At 38.6% G+C, this 25,531-nt stretch overlaps 5 protein-coding genes and 1 pseudogene across 6 annotated transcripts; 2 read left to right on the top strand and 4 right to left on the bottom strand.

The window, feature by feature from the left end:
- Positions 1-28: 28 nt before the first annotated feature.
- On the bottom strand, positions 29-2,420 carry LOC141824341 (monoterpene synthase 7, chloroplastic-like; annotated as a pseudogene).
- Positions 2,421-7,197: 4,777 nt separating this feature from the next.
- Positions 7,198-8,057, top strand: LOC141822658 (EPIDERMAL PATTERNING FACTOR-like protein 4). Its single transcript, XM_074709994.1, has 2 exons — positions 7,198-7,341; positions 7,712-8,057. The coding sequence occupies exons 1-2, from the start codon at positions 7,269-7,271 to the stop codon at positions 7,966-7,968; spliced, it is 330 nt and encodes a 109-aa protein (XP_074566095.1). The 5' UTR covers positions 7,198-7,268; the 3' UTR covers positions 7,969-8,057.
- Positions 8,058-9,729: 1,672 nt separating this feature from the next.
- LOC141822869 (protein LIFEGUARD 1-like) lies at positions 9,730-12,348 on the top strand. The gene is made up of 4 exons (XM_074710175.1): positions 9,730-10,063; positions 10,176-10,289; positions 11,861-12,018; positions 12,111-12,348. The coding sequence occupies exons 1-4, from the start codon at positions 9,730-9,732 to the stop codon at positions 12,309-12,311; spliced, it is 807 nt and encodes a 268-aa protein (XP_074566276.1). The 3' UTR covers positions 12,312-12,348.
- Positions 12,349-12,566: 218 nt separating this feature from the next.
- Positions 12,567-13,968, bottom strand: LOC141823475 (uncharacterized). Of its 2 annotated transcripts, none has more exons than XM_074710762.1 (6): positions 13,813-13,968; positions 13,533-13,688; positions 13,307-13,390; positions 13,089-13,214; positions 12,925-13,014; positions 12,567-12,807 (listed from the first exon to the last, which is right to left on the bottom strand). In XM_074710762.1, the coding sequence occupies exons 1-6, from the start codon at positions 13,922-13,924 to the stop codon at positions 12,731-12,733; spliced, it is 645 nt and encodes a 214-aa protein (XP_074566863.1). In that variant the 5' UTR covers positions 13,925-13,968; the 3' UTR covers positions 12,567-12,730. The 2 variants fall into 2 exon arrangements, with proteins under 2 accessions (XP_074566863.1, XP_074566864.1); XM_074710763.1 differs by having other exon boundaries at positions 12,928-13,014.
- Positions 13,969-14,549: 581 nt separating this feature from the next.
- LOC141823474 (monoterpene synthase 7, chloroplastic-like) lies at positions 14,550-17,160 on the bottom strand. Its single transcript, XM_074710761.1, has 7 exons — positions 16,930-17,160; positions 16,323-16,599; positions 15,829-16,213; positions 15,524-15,742; positions 15,290-15,428; positions 14,946-15,191; positions 14,550-14,843 (listed from the first exon to the last, which is right to left on the bottom strand). Exons 1-7 carry the CDS (start codon positions 17,158-17,160, stop codon positions 14,550-14,552), a joined length of 1,791 nt encoding a protein of 596 aa, XP_074566862.1.
- A 4,352-nt stretch (positions 17,161-21,512) lies between these two features.
- On the bottom strand, positions 21,513-23,865 carry LOC141824411 (monoterpene synthase 7, chloroplastic-like). The gene is given in 8 exon segments (XM_074711695.1): positions 21,513-21,639; positions 21,641-21,804; positions 21,911-22,156; positions 22,253-22,391; positions 22,487-22,705; positions 22,784-23,168; positions 23,278-23,554; positions 23,644-23,865. Coding segments are annotated over 8 exon segments (1,779 nt in total).
- Positions 23,866-25,531: the final 1,666 nt, after the last annotated feature.

Below are 25,531 nucleotides of genomic sequence, written 5' to 3'. Positions count from 1 at the left end.
TGCATGCATATAGATAAATAGATAATTATCAGAGCTGGACAGGTTCGATCAACAACGACATGATTTGTTTCTTAGTTTCTCCATCCGGTTTCCCATATCCATCTCCTTTTCCATAGAAGAATTGCGCCGCTCGAGGGATATTAATCGCCACATTCTGGAAATATTCCTCGAACGACGACGTCGCCACCCGGTTGCCGTTCAGCACCCTCCATTTCGCCTCCATCACTTGCTTGATATGCTCACGAGCAACAGCCTCCGGCACCTTCCTCTCGTGCATGCAGCACTGCACCGCCTTCTGCACATCTCCTCTCGCCAGCTCATCCTGTAGTTAATTACGCGATCAAGGTTAAGGCTGCACGAATCCACATTATAGTAGCATCTTAATTAATTTTGATATCGATTAATTTCATTGAAGAATTTTAGCACCGTGGAGGTTGCAAAATCGTCATGGAGTCGAAGAAGCATACTGGAGGGGTGCACAATGGAAGGGTAAGTGGAGAACTTATCCAAGTCCTCTTTCGTGAGATCTTTGCCCGTGCAGTAAGCTACGGACAATATCAACGCGCCTGATATCGATATCCATGCGCCATCTAAATACTCGTCCAGCGTTGGTGTATACCCTGCGTGGTACCATCTGGCTTCCCTCATGTATATTTTGCACAATTCTGCCCACTAAAATCAACCAAAAATAAAGATAATATTCATATACAGTGACCTATATATATGCAAAATGGAAGTATATATATTAATTATTAATTAGTTAATTACCGCCCTCTTGAGGTAAGGTATTATGTCTACTCCCTTATCTCTCATGACCTCGTAGCCTGCATCATTTACCGTGTTGAAGACGGCTAGAAAACATATCTTCATATACTCTGGGAGCTTATCAATCGCGTTAGCATCCCATCTGACACGAGTGTACATGAAAGTTTAATGTAAATATTTTACTTTATTATGATTAAAAAATGTAACTGAATGTCTAGCTAGCTAGGAATTGATTAATTATTAGTTAATTATTAATTACCTCTCCATTATATCAGTGAATAGTTCTAACTCATCGAGCGTTCCATACACGTCGTAAACGTCATCGATCATTGTTATGAAGCAACCGGTCTTCGTTTGCAACTCCCTGAACAACCAGCTATCTGGCTCGAACGCCCAGCCCACAGTCCATAAGTAGTTCTCGGTCAATCTGTCCCTGAAAAATGGCAGCTTCTGGGGAAGCGCCGAGATCCGTCCACCATCTAATATATATATATATATTTCATTCATTATAAGGATTAAATAACAAATAATGAATTTATAAATGAATAAATGTATACATGTACCCTGAGAGTTCTCTAAGTTCTCGCTTGTAGATGTTCTGCAGTGCGTTGAAATCCAACTTGGCCAACTCAAGCAGAGCATGGTCCATGGAGGGATCCCTCTGCCATGCCCCAACGAACCACTTCGTGTGCAATCGCTGGAATCTCCAGTTCAGTGGGAGCTCCAACGCGTGGGCCACTTGCTCCCTGATCATGCCAGGCTTCAAAGATCCTTCTTCCTCCAAGAGGCTCTTGAGGTGCTTGGTTGTGAACTCCCTGGCCTCATGCAATAACTCCTCGCCATCTTTTTCAAGATACGAAGCCTCGTACAAACTCAATAATCCCTGGGCCTGCCTCTGGAGCCGGTCTTCGAACTGGCCTTTCTCGTCTTTAAATTTCTTGAATATATCTTAATCATTAACCAACAAATTAAGTTTATTGGAATTGACGTAGTTACGTTAACGCAGTAGATATTCATGGCGGATATATCAGTTGAGTGTTGTTAATTAATGACTCACCTTCGGAAACAGAGAAGCCGTTTTCTCTGAGAAGCCTAAACAGCAGCGCTGAGGCGTGCAGATTGTCCTTGAGCTGCAAGCTTATGTGCTGGAAAGAAGCATGAAACCCACGTAAAGTGTCCTTAATCTCATCCTTGAAGTGATAAGCCACTCCGAGCTGTTGCAGGTGGTCGATGAGCTGAAGCTGCTCCTCCACTTGACCTTTCTTCTCTTCCATCAGTTTGCTAGTTTGACACTTGAGTAATTTAATTCTTTCAGCGTGGTCGTCTTATCCGCCTACAATCAATTTACTCATCATCGGTTACTCGAAGAACATGCATTATGAAAAAGAAGAAGAAGAATTATAACTTAATTAGAGAATTAATTAATCAATATTAACTGTGTGACTAAGAGTGAGAGACTGAATGCGGTCGTGAGTCCATATGCTGGGCTGGTAATTCCCCGACCTCCTCAACGGAGATTGAGATTGCTCGGTTGCATGGCATTGGATGTGTGGAAGGCGGCGCCACCGCTTGATGGCGACGGCTGGACGGGAACCCCCGAGGCCACCTCGAGAACCGAAGGTCGCCGAAGCTACGGAAGAAAGGGAGACAGACATCTTAATTAACTTAATGGCTTTTTGTGTGTGTGTGTGTGTGTGTGTTGTATGGCGAGATGTGGGATAAAAATGACTAGAATTGCTACCTTATTTATAGAGCTAATTCGAAGGGTTTCTTCATTATAATAAGTCCATGTGCAAGTCTCGTGGTTCTGTGGTTACGGCATTTTTATTCATATATATTTCCATCCACTGTGCAAAATCGGAGCGAATAGTATATCAAGAACGACCGCTAAGTTCGTATTATTGCAGACGCACGACAGGAATTCAAGCCCAAAAATGATGGCGTTGACAATCTTGCAAAGGAGACTAAGACCAATTGATGTGCCACTGAGATCGTACGTTGCAAGGATGTACCTGCATTTAAACGTGAAAATTGAAAAACCCATGCCATTTGATGAAAAAAACGAGATATCCAAATTAACCAAGTGATGAGGCGAGAAGATCAATGTACAATCCTGATTACTTTTTTTTTTGGTTCCCAACAGTTGTTCACACTAGTGTGTATTGGATTCCAGTGTACCACGAATCCCTTCCGTACGTAGGAGTTTAAAGATGTCGTGATCACCTGGACTTAGCAAGTTCTCGACTGGCACAGTGGTTAAGCAGCTACATGAGTTCTTGAGATGTAATAGCTGATACGAGTTGTTGTTGACGACGACGTATGTAATTGAGCTGCTGCCGCTGAGGCAAGCTAAGGGACTGCCACATACTCCTGACTTTAATTTCTACCTCCTGCGTGCAGGTCATGAAACAGCTAGCTTAGCATGCTGTAAATAATATGAAATGTATTGCTCTTGAAAATAAAGATTAATGGTTGGGAAGAATTCAAGCCAATTCGTGTCATGAGCCGGAGCTATGAGGTATTATAATAACTCCACTGTGCAACTCTCGTCGTTTTGGTACCTTATTTCGTAGTTTCGAAGGTTTACCGTTCGCCTGGTGGGACATTCAACTATTTTTAATCGTCGATTGCTATTAGCACCGGTCGATTGTTGTAGGAAGAATCGAGCATACTAGATTTTCTATAAGTCATAGATTCAAATATATATAAAGGGTTATTCGTTAGTTATGCTCATAATATGTTAGTTCAAAAAAAGAAATTTTGTGTGGTAAAAAACAATTATTACAGGTTACAAATAGAGAATATCATTAATAAATTATATTTTAATTAAAAGATTAAATATGATATTATATTTGGTATCTCATCTAATACTCATACATAATAATTTATTATTTATTATAATCTATCTATGTACTTCTTAATAACGTGAGTTTTTGTTGTTTCTATTTCAATTTTTCAATGTAATCCGTAAATGCCAATGTTATTTATTGTTAATCAGTAATAATTTTAAGAAATCAAAAGAGACCTATAATAAAGGTAAAAATAAATAAATTATGATCTCTGGGGCTTCAGGGCATAAAACATAAAAGAATACAATAAAAAAGGTCATCCCGAGAAGGAATGCCTCATGTACATTAATTTACACGTTAATAGAGGTATATGTCTCAATTTTTATAATTCAAAAGTCAATTTGATTATTGTTCATAATGATATTTGATGGATAGATATTGGTGTAACTACTCATGCATATAAATATCATTATAGAAGGTTGTCTATGAAGTCAATTATCAATTGATGTTGAAAAACTCATTTATATGGTAAATGATAAAAAAAAATTAAAATGAAGGTGATAGGTATTTTTAGATTTTATCTTAATAACTAATGTATTTTTAGATTTTGAAATTACATTTATAATATCGTTTTTAGATGAACATTTCAGAAATTAAATTATCCTTGTTCATTTAAAAATCAAATATTTATGACACGTATCTAAATATATTGTGATAGAAAAAAAATTAATGTGAGAATAACTGTGTTATTTTGCATGAATTATTGATGAGGTAGATACTTTTGATTAAAAATAAAAAAAAGGTGTCCTAGCTAATTCCACGAAAAGGAACGTCTTTTTTATTGTCATCCTAATTTTAATGCTGAAAAGGCGGCCCAGCAGACCAGAAAGTATTTTGATTAATTAATGGATGTAATTTGTTCGACACAGTTGATAAACACCTCTAAAACAATTGTTTAGTCCATGTCTATCCAATTAATCCAATTGCTGTTATCCACATGATTCACAGAAATCTCATCATTATCACTATAATATCGATATAAAAGAAGTTGTAAGTTGTTTTACAGTAAAAAATTTATAGTTTTAGAAATTAAATGTTTGGAATATTCAACTTTGGGTATTATTTTCTTTACAAATTAGTTTTCTAAAAAAATCTATAATTTAAACAAGAGTTCTCTGCCCAGGAGAAGGTGATCTTACCTGCCTCCGAGTAGTAGGCCCAATTCATCGGGCCCATATGTAAGCCCACCAGGAGCCTGCTCACTTAAAATGATTAACCGCAGCGTGGACCGCGAAAGCCCAATAAGGCTTTTAACTGGCTATATATATACAACAGTTAATCTCTCGATGTTTCACTTTCAAGACTAATACATAATACTGTAGGGGTTGTTGTTTGGAGAGATCATATGATGCATGGAAAAGCATGGATAAGAAAAAGGAAGAGCTCTCGTTTCCCTTTTCGAGTTTACTTTCAGGTGCGGACAAAACTTGCTGAAGGAGGAGGACGGTTGAAATGACCACACCAACAGTCGCATGGCTATATGTAATAGGCCTTCTCTCTGCAACCTCAGGTCACCCCTTCCACCTTACTAAACATAGGTCGCCTCGTGAAGCTTGCTGCCGGTGGAGAAGAAGAAGAAAACAGAGAGACAGGAACAGATCATCAGCCTGGAGTTTAAGTTGGAAGGGGGATCTCCAACGAACGACGGGCAACTGCATCGTCCATGTTTGCAGCAACAGTAATCCTTATTGTTCTTCTGTTTGATCGAAGACAACAACAAATGGATGATGTGGGTGATGAAGATATGTCGAGCGAGGGCATGAAAATGGCAGAGAGAAAGAGCAGCAGAATCTCTCATTTATTAAGTGATAATAACAAAACACAGAAGAAGACTCAGTTGCTCATCGTTTTCACTCTCTAGCAAGTAAGGGACACGGACAAAGTTTGAAAGCCTGTGTCCAACTTAAATAATGCGACCACAATGTCGATCTTCTTTCAATCAAACACTAAGTTCTTGATCCCTGAGCCACATGCCACATTAACATGTGACTCATCGAACCAAACAAGTATCGCACCTATTTTATAAATTCAGCAGTGAACTGTGAAACAGAGGAGTGGATAGCGATGGGGCCATGCTCACCTGAGAAGCTGGCGACTGGCGATAGGAGCAGGTGAGCCGACCCCGCGCGGGGCCCCCACTCATTTAGTGCAACTAGCTAAAGCCGTCGCCGTCGCTCTCGCCCGTGAATTCGTCGTTTTCTTTCCTTCCTCTGTTTCCTCTGCCTCTGCCTCCTCTGACAGCCTCTCCACGTGCAAACCCCACACGATTCAAACCACTCCGCCTCTTCTCTTTCCTCTCCCTCTTCGCCGAAGAAGGGGGAAAAACAATTCCTTTTTAAAATAAAAATAAAAAGATGTATGAGAAGATCAACGGAGAGGAGTAGCGGAAGAAGAACAACCTACGCGGAGGCCACTGTTTCAAAGAAGAAAGAAGAGGAAGAAGACCTATATATATATTAACTTGTTGGTTGTTGCGTGTTGCTGCAAGCTATTTGCTCTCTGGCTTCTGCTGAAAGATGAGGGTGATACAGCTATGCACGCCCTCAAAAGCCACCCCCTCATTTACTGCCCATGGGGTCAATCTTTTCTGCTGACCAATAAATATATTACGTATCATATCATATGCCTTCTCTCTTTTGCATGCCAGTCTCCTCTATTTTTATATCATTTCCTTCTCCTACTCTGTTCTGTTAGGCGCGGCCCACTTCTTAAGTGTTTGCTTCACTTCTGTTCCTCCGGTGAGACATGACTTTTTGCTGGCGACTCAACTGGTCTCTGCAAAAGAACATCTTTTTAATCCAAAACTGAAGCGAGATTGTAATTGATTATGCAAGCTCGGATCCATGTTTTCAACTACAGAAACAGAGTTCCCTGTTGTCAAGGAATACATGCAGAGGCAGTGGAGGATCAGTATCGTGTACTATAAATATAGTCTGCAATCAATGTCGTGATCGCCTCGTTCAAGTCTCCAGTGGTAGGTAAGTTTGCCTTTTCTTTTTCTTCCCTGGTAAAAATTGTAAGATCTTTATGCCATTAAGGTCGGGACACAATTATTTGGGTCGACACAGGTTGTCATGTCCTATCAAACGGGTTAAGGAATGATGAACTCCAAAGACGACAGACAGCATAAGTGGATGGTCTGAGGTTTACATAGAAAAGAGGGCATAAACTAGGGTGACTGTTGAGCTTATTCCGACTTATAGAACACCAGCAAGAACTGTGTATATATATAATCACGATTTGTTATTGAAATTGAGATGGAAAAAAAGGAAAAAAAACATCGAAGAGGACGACAGACATGATTTGAATCTTCCTTTTTGGGGTCTATTCTTTGTAGACAACTAGCCCTCCGCCATCGAATTCGGTCCCACAGTGCGAGCGTTTTGTGAACAGAATTATGATTCGTAATTCGACCCAAAATCCTTGTTTTCCACATTCCACGCTCACGCTGCGTCTCTCACAGCCAGCGAGCATGCCCTATTAGTCCGGGTTGAACTCCCCCATGCAAGCGACCAAAGAGGCATCACTGCACACATAAGTGTCGCCTTCCCACTTCCGGCCTCTCTCTGTCCCTTCGCCTCGCCACCCCCAAAAGCTCGCTGCGGGACTTCCCTTCCCTTCTCCAATATCTCCGCCTCACGCTGCTGAAAGGCAATGGGCACCCTGTGCCACCGCCGCCGCCGCTTCTCCGCTGTCGTTGTCTTCCTCGTCCTGGCTGCCGCACTAGGTGAGAGTAATGAGATCCATTTCTGCTCGGTTTTATGGTCCTTTTGAGTTAGCTTGCCTATGCATTATTGGCCCTTTTTCTGCCTACTCTACGGAGCTGCTCAGCTTTAAAATCCCAACTTGCGTTCGAGTTCGTACTCAAAATCTCTCCTCTTCTCGCGTTTGAGTGCTTTCTGCCACTTGTTCTTCTGACCGCTCCTCCTTGTGGTCCATGGTTTCTACTAAGGAACCCTTGTTCCCCAGAGGGGGAAATGATTGCTACACTCGTCGCTGTGTCGCCCAAAAGAGGAAAAAAGAAAGATAATTTCTCGCCGTCGACTGTTCTTGCTCATGCATCCGCCATTGATTTCCCTGATTATCTCAATGTGCAGGCAGTGCTTTGGCTGGAATTATTGAGGAAGCTGGAGAAGCTCGGAGGCGGCCTTGGAACAGGGAGCTGATCTCGGTGGCTCGCCGGAGATTATTCATCGGCCCCGGCTCGTGGCCGCCGACCTGCAGGGCTCGATGCGGCCGCTGCCGCCCCTGCGTGCCGGTGCACGTCGCCATCCAGCCCGGCCACAACGTGCCGCTCGAGTACTACCCCGAGGCATGGCGATGCAAATGCCGCGACAAACTCTTCATGCCATAAGAAGACACCAACAGTCCGAGAGTTCAAAAACAGGAGACCATTTTTAGGGCAGCAAGAAGATTGAACAAGCTGCTACAGAAGCAGCTCCTTTGTAAACATTAATTGTACAAAAAATTTCTACGTAATGCTAAATTATCTACTTTCTCGACTGATCTCGTCTTATGCTCGCAATTTGACCCTGTTCTATCATTAATGAGATTTTCGAATGAATAGGTTACCACAGACATCATGATCATAATTATATTCGCCAGAGACTGATGAGGAGATGTTGGAGAGGAACTGATATCAGAATACCACCTGATAGTGAAGAAGGGGTGCATTGCATTAATCGGTTGGCATGTTTAGTAAGGAAAAGAATTCCCTTCGCTCTGGTCTTTCCATCTTTTTGAAGACTAGCACTTGTTCAGGCAATAATAGAGGGGATAGATGAACAGTGGAGGTAACAGTGCAACCACTCCAAAGAGATCAGATTAAAAAAAAAAAATCTTTTTTTTTAATAATATTTTCCTCGTAATTTGGCGTCAGAAGAGGGCTTAAGTCCCGATGTTGTTGCTAAAGCTCCAGTTGTCTACTAGTCTTTCGTGGTGGCTGTCTGGCTGATGGTACGCTTCTACTCTTGGGCTGCTTTAAAAGGCCATGGCTTCAGCTTCTTGGGCCATCCTTGTTTCCTGCCTTCTTTCATGATAACAAACAAAACTAGGACAAGTTTGGTAAATTTCTCAAACAAAAAAAAAAAAGAAGAATAAAACAGAGAAACATTTTGGAAGCTATACTTGTCGATATCTAGTGAAATTGAACTCAACACACACTTCAAGTAAGGAAAATCAATCACCAAGTAATAATTGCGTGCCTTTTGATAAAATGGAAAGTTGATGGAAGGAAAAGAAACTATGCCCAAGAGGATATCTTATTTTCTTGTAAGTTTCTCATTGATCATGTTTGTGTATCTAATTGTTGTCTTTTCTCCTTCAAAAGATTGCCAATTGGTATGTAAACCTACAAGTTAATGTTTAAAACCTACCATTGATATGGACATACGCAATTGCACATCCACAAGTCAAAAATTTGATTGAGACAATGAATCGAGGTCAATTTGCTACTCTCAATCGACATTGGGTTAGACTTTAGTAGGTTATTTCTATAAAATATAAATAATATAATTATACTCAAACAAGATAAGTCTTCCTATTTATTATATATGAGTGTCAACTTCAAGTTGCTATTCTTAATGTATATATTAGTTTTATAATTTTTTTAATAGATTTTATAGTAACTTTAAGATCACTAGTTACTTGTTATTTTAATATTGACAAAGGATATAATACAATTACTAAATTGTTTAAGGTTGTTATTTAAATGATCTAATTAATACATACAAAAATGATCAATAAACTCCATGAGAAATTTTTTATTTAAAAAAAGATAAACCACCTTAATTAGAGGGGTATTTTGAAATAATGTTATACAGGTGATGGTAATTAATGAAAATTAAAGGAGTTGCCGAGCAAACTCCATAATTCCCTTAATTAGGGCGGAGAGATTCTCCACTTCTCGATAAAGCGAAGGAAACAAACCACCTCGTGTCGTCGTACGTAACTGCACTCGCCGCTTTCCGTTTTTGCTGTTCTTCTTCTGCCTTCCTCCATCGCTGATCACACATCACGTAACCCTAATAGATCTCCAGTTCCTGCAAATTTCCTGATCTGCTCCATTCACACAACAAATCTCCTTCCCCATTGCATCCCCTCTCTTTGGCATTTGATGAGCATGTCGGCCCAGGAGAGTCCTGCGATCGCGGAGAAGGCGGAGATGGTCGCGCTGCCTACTGCTTCGAAAGAGACTGTCGACGTCGAGGCCGGAAAGGTGGATGCGGATGCCGCATCGGAGGCGTCTTTGTACCCGAATATGACGGAGGACCCCCGGCTCCGCTGGATGTTCATCCGTAAGGTGTACGCGATCATCGGCGCCCAGTTCATCTTCACCGCCGGCGTCGCCTCCGTGATCTCCTTCGTCCACCCTATCCCCGACTTCTTCCGTTCCCGCACCCTGGCCGCGTTGGGCGTCTTCATCGCCATCATGTTGTTGCCGCTACTCGGTAATCGTCTCGATCTACAGATTGTTTGATCGGAACGCCTTTTTTTTTTTTTTTACCTTTAATGTTCCTAATGCCTTTTCTTGACTGGCTTTTGTGGACGATCCATGGATAGCGATGTGGCCCATGCTGCGATTCCGAGAGCGCCACCCGATCAATCTAGTATTCTTGGCGATCTACACTCTTAGCATCAGCCTTTGCATCGGTGTCACGTCCGCGACTGTTGCTGGTAAGAGATAAATATAGAAATTCTTTCCAATGTGAATTCTTTTCTGTACCTTCATCCGTTGCACTGTGGTCTAACAGAGTAATGAACTAATCTGTCAAAGTTAAAGCAATTTTTTTTTTTTTTGTATTTTGTCGATATTCAATCCGGTCGATCGGTGATAGTAATTACTTCAGAGACTGATTTTGGTCACTTTGTCTATTTTGCGTGAAATTGTATACATGGAATGTATGAGACACTTATACCTAATATTGTATACAAAGTTTTTTTTTTTAATAATCCTTGAACCATATCTTTTTTTACGGCAATTGACCAAAAGTTTATGAATGATGTCCCTGTGATTTTTATTGATTTATACGCATATAGTCTTTTAAACATCATTCGGACTAAAATGGTATGCTATCTAGATGTTAGGATGATTAGAGGTACAATAACCTCTAAAGATATATAGTATAGTACGGTGAAAAGCTTCACCATCTTGGTGCCTGACAAACTTCCTGTTAATCTAGCAAAAATATGAGCTTAGCAATTTTCGCAATATTAACAATCATTACTTGATGATCATTTTAGTTTTACTTGTGACATTATGACCATATATTACCTGTTTACATCAACATCATTTACCGTTGGGGAATGGACTTGATTGATAGCATGAGAAATTGTTAAAGATGGCACATTACTTGATGATCATTTTAGTTTTACTGACTGTGACATTATGACCATATATAACCTGTTTAGAAGACATGCATCACATCATTTACCGTTGGGGAATGGACTTGATTGATAGCATGAGAAATTGTTAAAGATGGCACAACCTTAAGAATTTAAAACAACTAAAACTCATACATCTATATAATATACTGTTATGACTGCCCAGGTAATTATAGTTTGTAGACCTACAAGAACTCTCATCTACAAGACAATATAATGTAAACCCAACACAATAGTTGCCCTGTTTTACTGAGTTTACTATGGTAAGAATAACACATGGCAGTGGAGCACACATTTCTATTGCTCTTGTTCAAAGTGAACATTAGTATCATCAAGTGGTGAGCAATATAACGATTCCATTCCTGAGAATTTTATGTTTCTATGAAGCATAAATCGGATAATTATTGCAAATTTTAATTCTTAATGCCAGAAGCTCAAAGAAAGCAATTTTAAACTTGAACTTCTTTCCAACATGATAATGAATAAAATAATAATGTTCTCTGTCTCATTGAACTTTGTTAGGGCTAAATTCTGAAGTTCATGATATGAATATGTTTGATATGACAATGGTGTCTAAGAATAGTTCCTGATATCATACATCCACAACGGCAAGTCTTTTGGAACTAACCAACTGCCCTATATGTACTTTGAAATTTGTTCATTCCTAAAGCATTGTGAAAATTTTGATCTCGACCTGATGAAACACACATTTGCCTCCGGAAATCTGCCCTTCAAGAACGAATTTCTATGCTGACTTGCTCCTGAGAATGCTGATAGCTGCAATTTGTACCTTACATATAGCATTTGATTGATTGATTGATTGATTTATTTATCTTTGTGCGTGCGTGTACCAACTGAAACAGGAAGAGCCATGCTACAAGCTGTAAGTGTTACTGCTGCCATTGTCATCGGGCTCACATTGTACACTTTCTGGGCAGCGAGAAAAGGCCTTGATTTTTCCTTCCTTGAGCCATTTCTATTTGCATGCCTTCCGGTGCTTCTGATTTATATCACAATTCAGGTACTTGATATTTTAGTTTTATTTTGATCCTTTGCTCTTCTTTCCCTTTTAATCCATTATGAGGTAAGTTATTTCATGCGTTCATCCTGCAGCTTTTCTTCCCTCTGCCAAACATTGCCTACACAATATATAGTTGTATAGCCTCTACAATTTTCTCAGCCTTTATAGTCATTGACACTGAGAAAATGATTAAGCGCCACACTTACAACGAATACATCATTGCTGCAATCTCCTTATACTTGGACATCATCAACCTCCTCTTGTCCATCTTAGGTTTCTCAGTGCACAATTGATCTACCATTAACAGGCTTCTTTCATGCCAGCAGAGAATCCTGGTCCTGGTACATATATAGCTTAATCACAGTTCATGAAAACATTTACTTTCTGACTCACTTTGTTGCTACTTTAGATCATAATGAATTTCAGATGATTCTCATACTCATGTTAGTTTGCTCGTATTTTGTTTCACTTTATTCTTGATTTTCTAGTCTTCATTAGACTTGGATGTGATATCAAGTAATGGAAATGATAATAGTTGATCTGCCACTATTATTCCAATATCAATCTATAATGGTCCAACAACATCCTCATCACTCAGTGGCTGCTGTTTGTATCATTTACACAAAAACTATGAAATGTTCTATAAAGTCCGTACGTGAAAATGATCAACTAGTATGATAGTATGAATATGAGCGACTATTCTGGTTTCTTCCTATCTCATTAAAGCCATGACTATGGAAATCCCCAAACTGCTGCCCATCCAAAACAAGCTACAGGGGGCAAACCTACCTGCCAAGAAGCATTAGAAGAATGCGTGATGTTAACAGGAAAAAAACACATATTTGATTGTGTTAATCTACAACAAAAGCGGTTGACTGTGAGTGAGATATGACAGTCTAATCTTACCACCTCTTGATGAAAGACTTGGTTGTGACGATGACGACGAAGAATTGTACAGCGAGATACCAAGGTCGGAACAATCAGCACCAAAAGAACCTAAAACAGGTTTAAATGGTCAGTCAAAATGATCTTTTGCTAATAACTATGGGCTACAACACAAATATTCTTACAGTCTCTGTAACAAGGGAAACTTGTGATGTTGAGAAGATTGCTGTAGCCCTCGTGGCATTCACAACGATGCCCGAATGTTGAATTTCGCACGCAATTGCCTCCCCCACAGTAGGCATATGAACACACTTTTGGAAATTCAGATGATAACGACATAACCTCAGCATCAGCACTATAGTACTAGAATTTCTTGATTTTTAAGAATCATGCATCAACTTACAGTCCGATAAGTTTGTAATATGTGGTGGTTCAGGTGGTGCTGCCGGAGTCTCTGAGTCATCGAAGCATTTATAATTTACGCTGCCTACAAAGTTTTACAGATGACCACAAAGTTTTCATTTTCATTTTTCTTTTTAAAAATAATATAGTCAAATTAAGGGACATGCTCTGAGATTGATGAATTAATATACTAGGAATTAAGGAAAGAAGAAGACAAGAGGACTCACAGTTGGGGACGACGCAAGGGAGGAACCTGAAACTATCTCCCACATGGAACTGGCTCCACCCCCCGTCGCAATTGCACACGTAGCCGAAGGTGGCGTCCGACGACTCTTCGCAGGTCCCTCTTCCGCACGACACAAAACTCCGATTGCACATATTATCTATTATTCCACCATGCACACAACCACATCGAATTACTCTAACAAAACAGCAGGCACGCAAACACACGAAAGGGGGCGACCAAATCGAACCATCGATCCTTGTTTGATCAAAGAGAGAAGGTACCGAAGAGAGGCCCAAGGAGTGGAGCAAGCGGGTTCCTTGCTTCGGCTCTGTGTGAAGCGGCGAGGAATTGGAGAGCGAGCAAAGTTACCACCACCACTTTAGCCAGATCCATGCCTTTGTCTCCTTCTCCGTTGTGAAAGGAAACTGGAGGGTTTTTTTTTTTATTTGAGTGGAGTTGTTCGCAGCCTTGTGTGACGGAATTTAATTCCATCAGATGAGATTTTTAGGATTCTCTATTTACGGGCTCGGAGATTGTCAGACTGAGAAGTAGAAATAGATTGCACAATGGTCGAGGCTCGAAAGAGATTTGTAAGGGAAACGATAAAGACACACCACCAACGCCCACTGCACTCCATTAAGTTGGACGTTGGGAGTTATGCCGTAGGGATTCCTCTATATCTCATCGATGTTTATGGAACAAAAAAGAAAAGTCAGTATACTATTTCTTGTATAGTGGAAAGAGTATATTTTTTTCTATACTTTTGGGAGTGGACCTCTACATTCAAAATTTAAAATTCAAATTAAATTAAAATTAATTTAAAGGACATCTACAATTGAAAATTGCAGAATTTTTTAATTTAATTTACTTTCATATTTTGATAATTTAACAAATTTAATTTAATTATGATAACGGTTACACGAGTTTGATTTGTATAGAACAGTGAAACTTTGTAAATATAAGTAATTATCAGGAAGTAGGTCCTGATTATGCATGCATATAGATAAATAGATAATTATCAGAGCTGGACAGGTTCGATCAACAACGACAAGACCTGTTTCTTAGTTTCTCCATCCGATTTCGCATATCCATCTCCTTTTCCATAGAAGAATTGCGCCGCTCGAGGGATATTAATCGCCACATTCTGGAAATATTCCTCGAACGACGACGTCGCCACCCGGTTCCCGTTCAGCACCCTCCATTTCGCCTCCATCACTTGCTTGATATGCTCACGGGCAACAGCCTCCGGCACCTTCCTCTCGTGCATGCAGCACTGCACCGCCTTCTGCACATCTCCTCTCGCCAGCTCATCCTGTAGTTAATTACGCGATCAAGGTTAAAGCTGCACGAATCCACATTAGCAGCATCTTAATTAATTTTGATATCGATTAATTTCATTGAAGAATTTTAGCACCGTGGAGGTTCCAAAATCGTCATGGAGTCGAAGAAGCATGCAGGAGGGGTGCACAATGGAAGGGTAAGTGGAGAACTTGTCCAAGTCCTCCTTGGTGAGATCTTTGCCCGTGCAGTAAGCGGTGGACAATATCAACGCGCCTGATATCGATATCCATGCGCCATCAAAATACTCGTCCAGCGTTGGTGTATACCCTGCGTGGTACCATCTGGCTTCCCTCATGTATATTTTGCACAATTCTGCCCACTAAAATCAACCAAAAATAAAGATAATATTCATATATAGTGACGTATATATATATGCAAAATGGAAGTATATATATTAATTATTAATTAGTTAATTACCGCCCTCTTGAGGTAAGGTATTATGTCTACTCCCTTATCTCTCATGACCTCGTAGCCTGCATCATTTACCGTGTTGAAGACGGCTAGAAAACATATCTTCATGTACTCTGGGAGCTTATCAATCGCGTTAACATCCCATCTGACACGAGTGTACATGAACGTTTAATGTAAATGATAAAAGCATGTAACTGAATTTCTAGGAATTGATTAAATTATTAGTTAATTATTAATTACCTCTCCATTATATCAGTGAATAGTTCTAACTCATCGAGAGTTCCATACACGTCGTAAACGTCATCGATCATTGTTATGAAGCAATTGATCTTCGTTTGCAACTCCCTGAACAACCAGCTATCTGGCTCGAACGCCCAGCCCACAGTCCATAAGTAGTTCTCGGTCAATCTGTCCCTGAAAAATGGCAGCTTCTGGGGAAGCCCGAGATCCGTCCACCATCTAATAATATATATATATATTCATTATATATATAAGGATTAAATAACAAATAATGAATTTATAAATGAATAAATGTATACATGTACCCTGAGACTTCTCTAAGTTCTCGCTTGTAGATGTTCTGCAGTGCGTTGAAATCCAACTTGGCCAACTCAAGCAGAGCATGGTCCATGGAGGGATCCCTCTGCCATGCCCCAACGAACCACTTCGTGTGCAATCGCTGGAATCTCCAGTTCAGTGGGAGCTCCAACGCGTGGGCCACTTGCTCCCTGATCATGCCAGGCTTCAAAGATCCTTCTTCCTCCAAGAGGCTCTTGAGGTGCTTGGTTGTGAACTCCCTGGCCTCATGCAATAACTCCTCGCCATCTTTTTCAAGATAAGAAGCCTCGTACAAACTCAATAATCCCTCGGCCTGGCTCTGGAGCCGGTCTTCGAACTGGCCTTTCTCGTCTTTAAATTTCTTGAATATATCTTAATCATTAACCAACAAATTAAGTTTATTGGAATTGACGTAGTTACGTTAACGCAGTAGATATTCATGGCGGATATATCAGTTGAGTGTTGTTAATTAATGACTCACCTTCGGAAACAGAGAAGCCGTTTTCTCTGAGAAGCCTAAAGAGCAACGCTGAGCCGTGCAGATTGTCCTTGAGCTGCAAGCTTATGTCCTCGAATGAAGCATGAAACCCACGTAAAGTGTCCTTAATCTCATCCTTGAAGTGATAAGCCACTCCGAGCTGTTGCAGGTGGTCGATGAGTTGTAGCTGCACCTCCACTTGACCTTTCTTCTCTTCCATCAGCTTGCTAGTTTGGCACTTGAGTAATTTAATTCTTTCAGCGTGGTCGTCCTCATCCGTCTACAATCAATATACTCAAAGAACATTATAAAAAAGAAGAAGAATTAGAACTTTATTAGATAATTTATTAATTAATCGATATTAACTGTGTGGCTAAGGATATCTCCTATCTGATTTTTACAGAGGTTTGTGAAATAAAAAAAATTAAAAAAATTCTAATCATTATGGATATGAGATTTGAGGTTTTTAGTTTAAAAGCCGTAGTGAAAATTCAAAGATATTTTTTTCCTAGAAATTAATCATATAGATAGGACTACTAATTAATTAACAATAAAGTTTGAGATTTGTAAGGAGATTTTTTTATAAAAAAAATAAAATTAGAACTCTAACCATTGGAGATGATCTGAGAGTGAGAAATTGAATGTGGTCGTCAGTCCATATGCTGGGCTGGTAATTCCCTGACCTTCTCAACGGAGATTGAGATTGCTCGGTTGCATAGCATTGGAAGCGGGGAAGGCGGCGCCACCTCTTGATGACGGCGGCACGACGACGGGAACCACCGAGGCCACCGCAAGAACCGAAGGTCGCCGAAACTGCGGACGAAAGAGAGACGACAGACATCTTAACTCGATGTTTTTTTTTTTTTTGTGCGTTTGTATGATGAAATGTGGGATAGAAATTACCGTATTTGGTATCTCATTTATAGAGCAAATTCGAAGGGTTTCTTCATTTTAATAAGTCCACTGTGCAATTAGTCTAGCAGTTTTCTGGTTACGGCATTTTTCTGCTACGACAGTTATTCATATTTCCATTTAAGGGATTTTAAAATAAGACCCTTGCCTTTGTTGATAAAATTTATATAAATGTGGATGTTGACTTAGAACATTGAATTAACGCAACGTACTGTACATGATTAGTAGATGAAAAATTGATGCTTATGATTGAAGAATTAGTTTGTTGGTGGCTAATTAGTTATTTATTCATTAATGAAAATAGGAAAAAAAAATATCCTCTTTAAAATTTTAACCTTTTTATTTATTTGTATCGATAAATATAAATACATTAAATTGTACAATATCTTTTATTTCCATACCAAAACTTATATTTAATTAATAGTATGGAAATAAAAACTTTTCCATACTATTTATAAGTTGACCTATGCAAAACCCAAGGTCATCTACTAATTAATGATCTTGAATCATTCAAGTTGAAAACATATATTGACCCATTGAGATTATAGAATTTGCCAGGCATTGCAGCCTTTGTACTTTATTTTTTTTTATTGTTTTAGAAGCATGCTATTAAAATAAATAAATATCGATCCATCAAGAAGAATTGATTAAGAAGTCACATTAAATTACGTTGATCGTTGATCGTGGACCGTTGTCGTGCTGCATGCATGGCTTAATTCGTGTGTACATTATTCATTTGACAAAGTTAAAAAAAAATCCTCGCTATTATTATAATTAATTTGATAACTTATGCATGATTTGCCGATCGCAATTAATCAGATTTTAATTTAGTATGATTTATTTTATTTTTGGATTCATTAAGAGGACGTTTCTTACGAGTAATTTCTAATTAAAGAACACAGAAAAAGGATACTCAAAATGTATATTATCAAATATAAACCGAGCCATGGTATTGCAATCGATCGAGATATGCTCGCAATTTAGAAAACGGCAGGGAGTTTATGTTGAACAATTGATTTTACTAATCGATAGATTGAATAACGATATAATGACTATTTTATAAAGAAATCATCATAAATAGATTTCTTAAATGAATGAAAAATTAATGTATGAGATTATATTTGAGTAACGAAGGATTCATTTACTTTGATCAAACAAAATGAATATTAACTCTTATAAGAGTTAAGTTCTTAGAAGTGAATATTAGGGATGATAATTTTCTCCACGATACCCACCTGAATGAGGAGGATACGATTAAATCCCTAATGGTATTGTGCTTTCGATGAATATGTCATGACTTACCATTGTACATGCTATTTTGTACCCTTGTAATTGTCGATTGATTATCACAATGTATATTACGGTAGACATTGACTTTTCTCAACGTGGGATATCCTCTAAGAAGTTACGAAGTCATTCAGCTTCTTCTGCGGCTTTATCTAATTAAGACTATAAACTTGAATTCCATAGTTGAATGAGCAACACACGTTTGTTTCGTGGATTTCTATGACACCGCTCCACCATCGATGATATGTACATATCCATTAGTGGACTTTTCGTTTCCATTGCTAGAGGTGGCGTGGTTCGGCGGCGAGCAGCGACGGTAGAAGAGACGATCGGAGCGAAATTGGTCGGGTAAGTGGGTTGATTTCAAGGAGTTTCCCGAAGATTCGTTGATTTCCCTTAAGTTGCTTTGGATCTCTTGGGTTTTTGGAGTTGATCATGCCTCACTGTTTGATTTGGAATGAAATTCCAGATCCGGTTGGTTCTTGATTGAGAGCCGGCGGCGTTGATTGAATGGATCCAAGGCAGCTGGATTCGGGGTTCTAGGGTTTCGGATTGAGGTAAGGTTATCTTCTTGCCATTTAAGGGTTTGGGTACTCGGATCTTGAATTTGTGTTGTTGTGTACAGTTTGATTTGGAATGAATTTTTCCAAATCTGTGTTGGAGCTTGGATCTTGATTCGGCCGACAGCATTGTTTGGCTTGAGCTAAGGTTAGGATTAGGGAAGCTAGGTCACGGATCAATCAAAGGTAAGAATACTCGAATTGTGATTTTGTTGGAAATTCAATGGGAGATTCGGTGTGAACAGATCTGTTGATGGTGTCTTTAGATTCCGGTTGCAAGCAAGAAGTAGAGAGGAACCAGGGCATATCCTAGGACATATCTGATCTATCTGAGATGAGTCTTCCATGTTGATTCCGGTTAGATCTTCTTATTTTGTCCATGTGCTTGTTCTGATCGTTTTGAGGATAAGATAGGATTTTTGGTTTTAGTGTTTTATCTGAAATCTTGAATTCTGATAAGTAGTGATGAATCTGTTGATTTAGTGATGATATTTTATAGGAATTCACGCTCCGACCGTGAATATGTCCAAGTTAGGAGAGACTTATAGAAATTCACACTCCGATACTATGTCTAAGTCAAGGAAGCCTTACCGAATTGTAGACTTGATCCATGACTATGTCCAAATCAAGAAAGACTTATAAGAATTCGTACTCCGACCATGACTATGTCGGAGTTAGAGGAGACTTATGGAATTATATTGCAAGTTCGATCCGCGATTATATCCTAGTCGAAAGAGGTTTACAGGACTTTGTACTCGATCCATGATTGTGTCAAGAAAGAATAACAAATCCGATAACGAGCGACAATTCATTAATCCATAAAAATCTCATCGATCTGAAGGTCGAGATATATATACAAACCCCGAAACCGGCCTAAGTAAGTAGAGAGATCTATAAATATACGCATCCAATCTCAGTTTGTGATGGATGCCTTCTGGTTCTTACTTGGTTCGCCGTATATCGTGCTTCTCAAGGTTAAGGCAAGCAAGTGTAACGCATACGAAGTAATGAAATCCAATTATCATGCTTGGGAAATAATTTAATAGGAAAATAATCAGTATGAGTAGAAAAAGGAATCCATAATACTGTCGGCTGACTATTCTGATCTAACAGTGACTATAATACTGATTGACAGATCCTTGAGTACCGGAGATCCTACAAACTGTCTTCGTAATCCAGATTATGATATATTATGATAATCCCACGCTTTCGAAGTGGTGCCAGTTGCATCCGTTTGTAACAGAATAATGCCGCCTATTGCGCGGAAAACCTCAGCATGCGCCCTTGTAATTCCTCCACAACGAGCATCAAGACCAGAACTTGAGTAACTTCCCTTCTGAGCCCAATTGCCATTTGCAATGACTTCTTTCATAGGCTGGCAAGAATTCATGTCATACTCAAGCATGTGTGGTTCAGAACTTTCAACAAACGCCACATGTTTCACGACCAGGCTAATGAGGAAACGTATCATGACCTTGGCTTCTTTCTTCAGATGCTTCCACTATTACTTTGGAATCTTCTTTCCTTTAGAATGGCACTTACAACGAATACATATATATTATTGTGCAATCCCCTTATACATGGACATCATCAAAACCTCCTCTTGTCCATCTTAGCTTTCTCAGCGCACAATTGATCTACCACTAACAGGCTTCCTTCTTCCTTCATGTCAGCAGAGACGAATTCAGGTCCTGGCATATATATATAGCTTAATCACAGTACTTCATGAAAACATTTACTTTCTGACTCACTTTGTTGCTACTTTAGATCATAATGAATTTCAGATGATTCTCATACTCATGTTAGTTTGCTCTTATTTTGTTTCGGTTTATATATTCTTGAGTTTTCTTAGTCTTCATTAGACTAAATGATAATAGTTGTTCTGCCACTATTATTCTAATATCAATCTAGAATGGTCCAACAACATTATATTCTTATCAGAGTCAGTGGCTGCTCTTTGTATCATTTACATCAGAGCTCAAAAAACTATGAAATGTTCTATAATGCCCGTACTTGAAAATGACCAACTAGTCTGATAGTATGAATATGAGTATAATATTCATCGACGTTTATGGAACAAAAAAGAAAAGTCAGTATAATATTTATTGTATACTGGAAAGAGTATATTTTCTATACTTGTGGCAGTGGACATCTACATTCAAACTTTAAAATTCAAATTGAATTAAAAAATTAATTTAAAGGACATCTACAATTGAAAATTGCAGAATTATTTAATTTAATTTAATTTCATATTTGATAATTTAACAAATTAAAAATAAAAATCTATGTTATTATTTAATTATTATAACGGTTACACGAGTTTGATTTTCATAGAACAGTGAAACTTTGTAAATATAAGTAATTAGACTAAAATAATTAGTTTTATGATGAATTAGGTCCTGATTATGCATGCATATAGATAAATAGATAATTATCAGATCTGGACAGGCTCGATCAACAACGACAAGACTTGTTGCTTAGTTTCTCCATCCGATTTCGCATATCCATCTCCTTTTCCATAGAAGAATTGCGCCGCTCGAGGGATATTAATCGCCACATTGGAAATATTCCTCGAACGACGACGTTGCCACCCGGTTCCCGTTCAGCACCCTCCATTTCGCCTCCATCACTTGCTTGATATGCTCACGAGCAACAGCCTCCGGTACCTTCCTCTCGTGCATGCAGCACTGCACCGCCTTCTGCACATCTCCTCTCGCCAGCTCATCCTGTAGTTAATTACTCGATATATCAAGGTTAAGGCCAGCGAATCCACATTGTGGTAGCATCTTAATTAATTTTGATATCGATTAATTCATTGAAGAATTTTAGCACCGTGGAGGTTGCAAAATCGTCATGTAGTCGAAGAAGCATACTGGAGGGGTGCACAATGGAAGGGTAAGTGGAGAACTTATCCAAGTCCTCTTTCGTGAGATCTTTGCCCGTGCAGTAAGCTACGGACAGTATCAACGCGCCTGATATCGATATCCATGCGCCATCAAAATACTCGTCCAGCGTTGGTGTATACCCTGCGTGGTACCATCTCGCTTCCCTCATGTATATTTTGCACAATTCTGCCCACTAAAATCAACAAAAAAGAAAGATAATATTCATATATAGTGACCTATATATATGCAAAATGGAAGTATATATATTAATTATTAATTAGTTGATTACCGCCCTCTTGAGGTAAGGTATTATGTCTACTCCCTTATCTCTCATGACCTCGTAGCCTGCATCATTTACCGTGTTGAAGACGGCTAGAAAACATATCTTCATGTACTCTGGGAGCTTATCAATCGCGTTAACATCCCATCTGACACGAGTGTACATGAACGTTTAATGTAAATGATTAAAGCATGTAACTGAATTTCTAGGAATTGATTAAATTATTAGTTAATTATTAATTACCTCTCCATTATATCAGTGAATAGTTCTAACTCATCGAGAGTTCCATAGACGTCGTAAACGTCATCGATCATTGTTATGAAGCAATTGGTCTTCGTTTGCAACTCCCTGAACAACCAGCTATCTGGCTCGAACGCCCAGCCCACAGTCCATAAGTAGTTCTCGGTCAATCTGTCCCTGAAAAATGGCAGCTTCTGGGGAAGCGCGAGATCCGTCCACCATCTAATAATATATAAGTTTCATTATAAAGGATTAAATAACAAATAATGAATTTATAAATGAATAAATGTATACATGTACCCTGAGACTTCTCTAAGTTCTCGCTTATAGATGTCCTGCAGTGCGTTGAAATCCAACTTGGCCAACTCAAGCAGAGCATGGTCCATGGAGGGATCCCTCTGCCATGCCCCAACAAACCACTTCGTGTGCAATCGCTGGAATCTCCAGTTCAGTGGGAGCTCCAACGCGTGGGCCACTTGCTCCCTGATCATGCCAGGCTTCAAAGATCCTTCTTCCTCCAAGAGGCTCTTGAGGTGCTTGGTTGTGAACTCCCTGGCCTCATGCAATAACTCCTCTCCATCTTTTTCAAGATAAGAAGCCTCGTACAAACTCAATAATCCCTGGGCCTGGCTCTGGAGCCGGTCTTCGAACTGGCCTTTCTCGTCTTTAAATTTCTTGAATATATCTTAATCATTAACCAACAAATTAAGTTTATTGGAATTGACGTAGTTACGTTAACGCAGTAGATATTCATGGCGGATATATCAGTTGAGTGTTGTTAATTAATGACTCACCTTCGGAAACAGAGAAGCCGTTTTCTCTGAGAAGCCTAAAGAGCAGGGCTGAGGCGTGCAGATTGTCCTTGAGCTGCAAGCTTATGTCCTCGAAAGAAGCATGAAACCCACGTAAAGTGTCCTTAATCTCATCCTTGAAGTGATAAGCCACTCCGAGCTGTTGCAGGTGGTCGATGAGTTGTAGCTGCACCTCCACTTGACCTTTCTTCTCTTCCATCAGCTTGCTAGTTTGACACTTGAGTAATTTAATTCTTTCAGCGTGGTCGTCCTCATCCGCCTACAATAATCAATATACTCAAAGAACATTATAAAAAAGAAGAAGAATTAGAACTTAATTAGAGAATTAATTAATTAATCGATATTAACTGTGAGGCTAAGAGTGAGAGATTGAATGCGGTCGTGAGTCCATATGCTGGGCTGGTAATTCCCCGACCTCCTCAACGGAGATTGAGATTGCTCGGCCGCGTGGCATTGGATACGCGGAAGGCGGCGCCACCACTTGATGGCGGCAGCTGGACGGGAACCACCGAGCAGGGCACCGCAAGAACCGAAGGTAGCAGACACTGAGGACGAAAGGGAGACAGACATCTTAACTCAATGGTTGTTTTTTGTGTGCGTTAGTATGATGAAATGTGGGATATAAATTACTGTATTTGGTATCTTATTTATAGAGCAAATTCGAAGGGTTTCTTCATTATAATAAGTCCATGTGCAATAGTCTCATAGTTTTCTGGTTACGGCATTTAATTTTTCTGCTACGGCAATTATTCGCATTTCCATTTAAGAGATTTACTTTTACCAAAAACATGTGTGGTATTTTTTAAATAAGACCCTTGTCTTTTATTTGTTGATAAAATTTAATATATAAATGTGGATGTTGACTTAATTAGAACATTCAATTAACGCTACGTACTGTGATTAGTAGATGAAAAATTAATGCTTATGATTGAAGAATTAGTTTGTTAGTGGCTAAGTTATTTTAAGTTATTTATTCATTAATGAAAATAGCAAAAATTATATCCTCTTTAAAATTTTAACCTTTTATTTATTTGTATTGATAAATATAAATACATTAAATTGAATATTCAAAATTATAAATCCTTTCCAAAGCACAGCAAAAAATACCATATCAATATTCTTCTCTTATTTTATATATCCCTGGTATTATACCATAAGTTGTCTATCAAATGATTGTCTTGTCATAAAGAGTTGTGTATCTAATGTCTATATATTCGGATATAATGCAAATAAAATTTTAAAAATGATTGTCTTAATTTTATAAACAACGTGCTCCAATGGCGGGATTTTTTATGCATTGACCTTTTATTTCCATACCAAACTCATATTTAATAAATTGCTGCTGTAATCCAATACTAATATATACATATAACCTCCCCTAGACAAAAATAATAATAATAATAAGAGAAACTATTAATCATGTCAGTTCTAATGATATTTCTAATTTAGCAAAAGTAACAAAATATCTCGATCTAACTTATGAAAATCAATAATTAGAATATCTTTCTAATTTAACCATTTATAATCAGTTCAAACTTCCTTCTTACAAGCAACAATGCTCGTCCAGAAGCACAGCACATACAATAATGATAGATATAGATCGATTAATAGCATATTCATTCAAATGAGTAATTTTCTCGCTTATTACCAATCTCATATATATTAACCCTCATAAATTGAAAATTTATAACGTCAATAACTATGGAAATACCATTTAGTTGACCTATACAAAACCCAAGGTCATCTACTAATTAATGATCTTGAATCATTCAAGTTGAAAACATATATTGACCCATTGAGATTATAGAATTTGCCAGGCATTGCAGCCTTTGTACTTTATTTTTTTTTATTGTTTTAGAAGCATGCTATTAAAATAAATAAATATCGATCCATCTAGAAGAATTGATTAAGAAGTCACATTAAATTACGTTGATCGTTGACCGTTGTCGGGCTGCATGCATGGCTTCTTGTGTACATTATTCATTTAGAAAAAGGAAGGGAGTTTATGTTGAAAAATTGGTTTTACTAATCGATAAATTGAATAGCGATATAATGACATTTTATAAATAAATCATCATAAATCGATTTCTTAAATGAATGAAAAATTAATGTAATGAGATTATTTGAGTAACTAAGGGTTTATTTACTCTGATCAAACAAAAATATTAACTCTTAATTATAAGAGTTGAGTTTGTGGAAGTGAATATTAGGGTCGTGGGGCCGATGATAACCTTTT

Source organism: Curcuma longa, chromosome 3 (assembly GCF_044706935.1).
Source record: "Curcuma longa cultivar G26 ecotype Majalengka, Jawa Barat chromosome 3, ITB_CL_G26_1.1, whole genome shotgun sequence".
Classification (NCBI taxonomy): Eukaryota; Viridiplantae; Streptophyta; class Magnoliopsida; order Zingiberales; family Zingiberaceae; genus Curcuma; species Curcuma longa.
The sequence above is the reverse complement of the archived record's forward strand: the minus strand, read 5'-3'. Positions and strand labels throughout refer to the sequence as shown.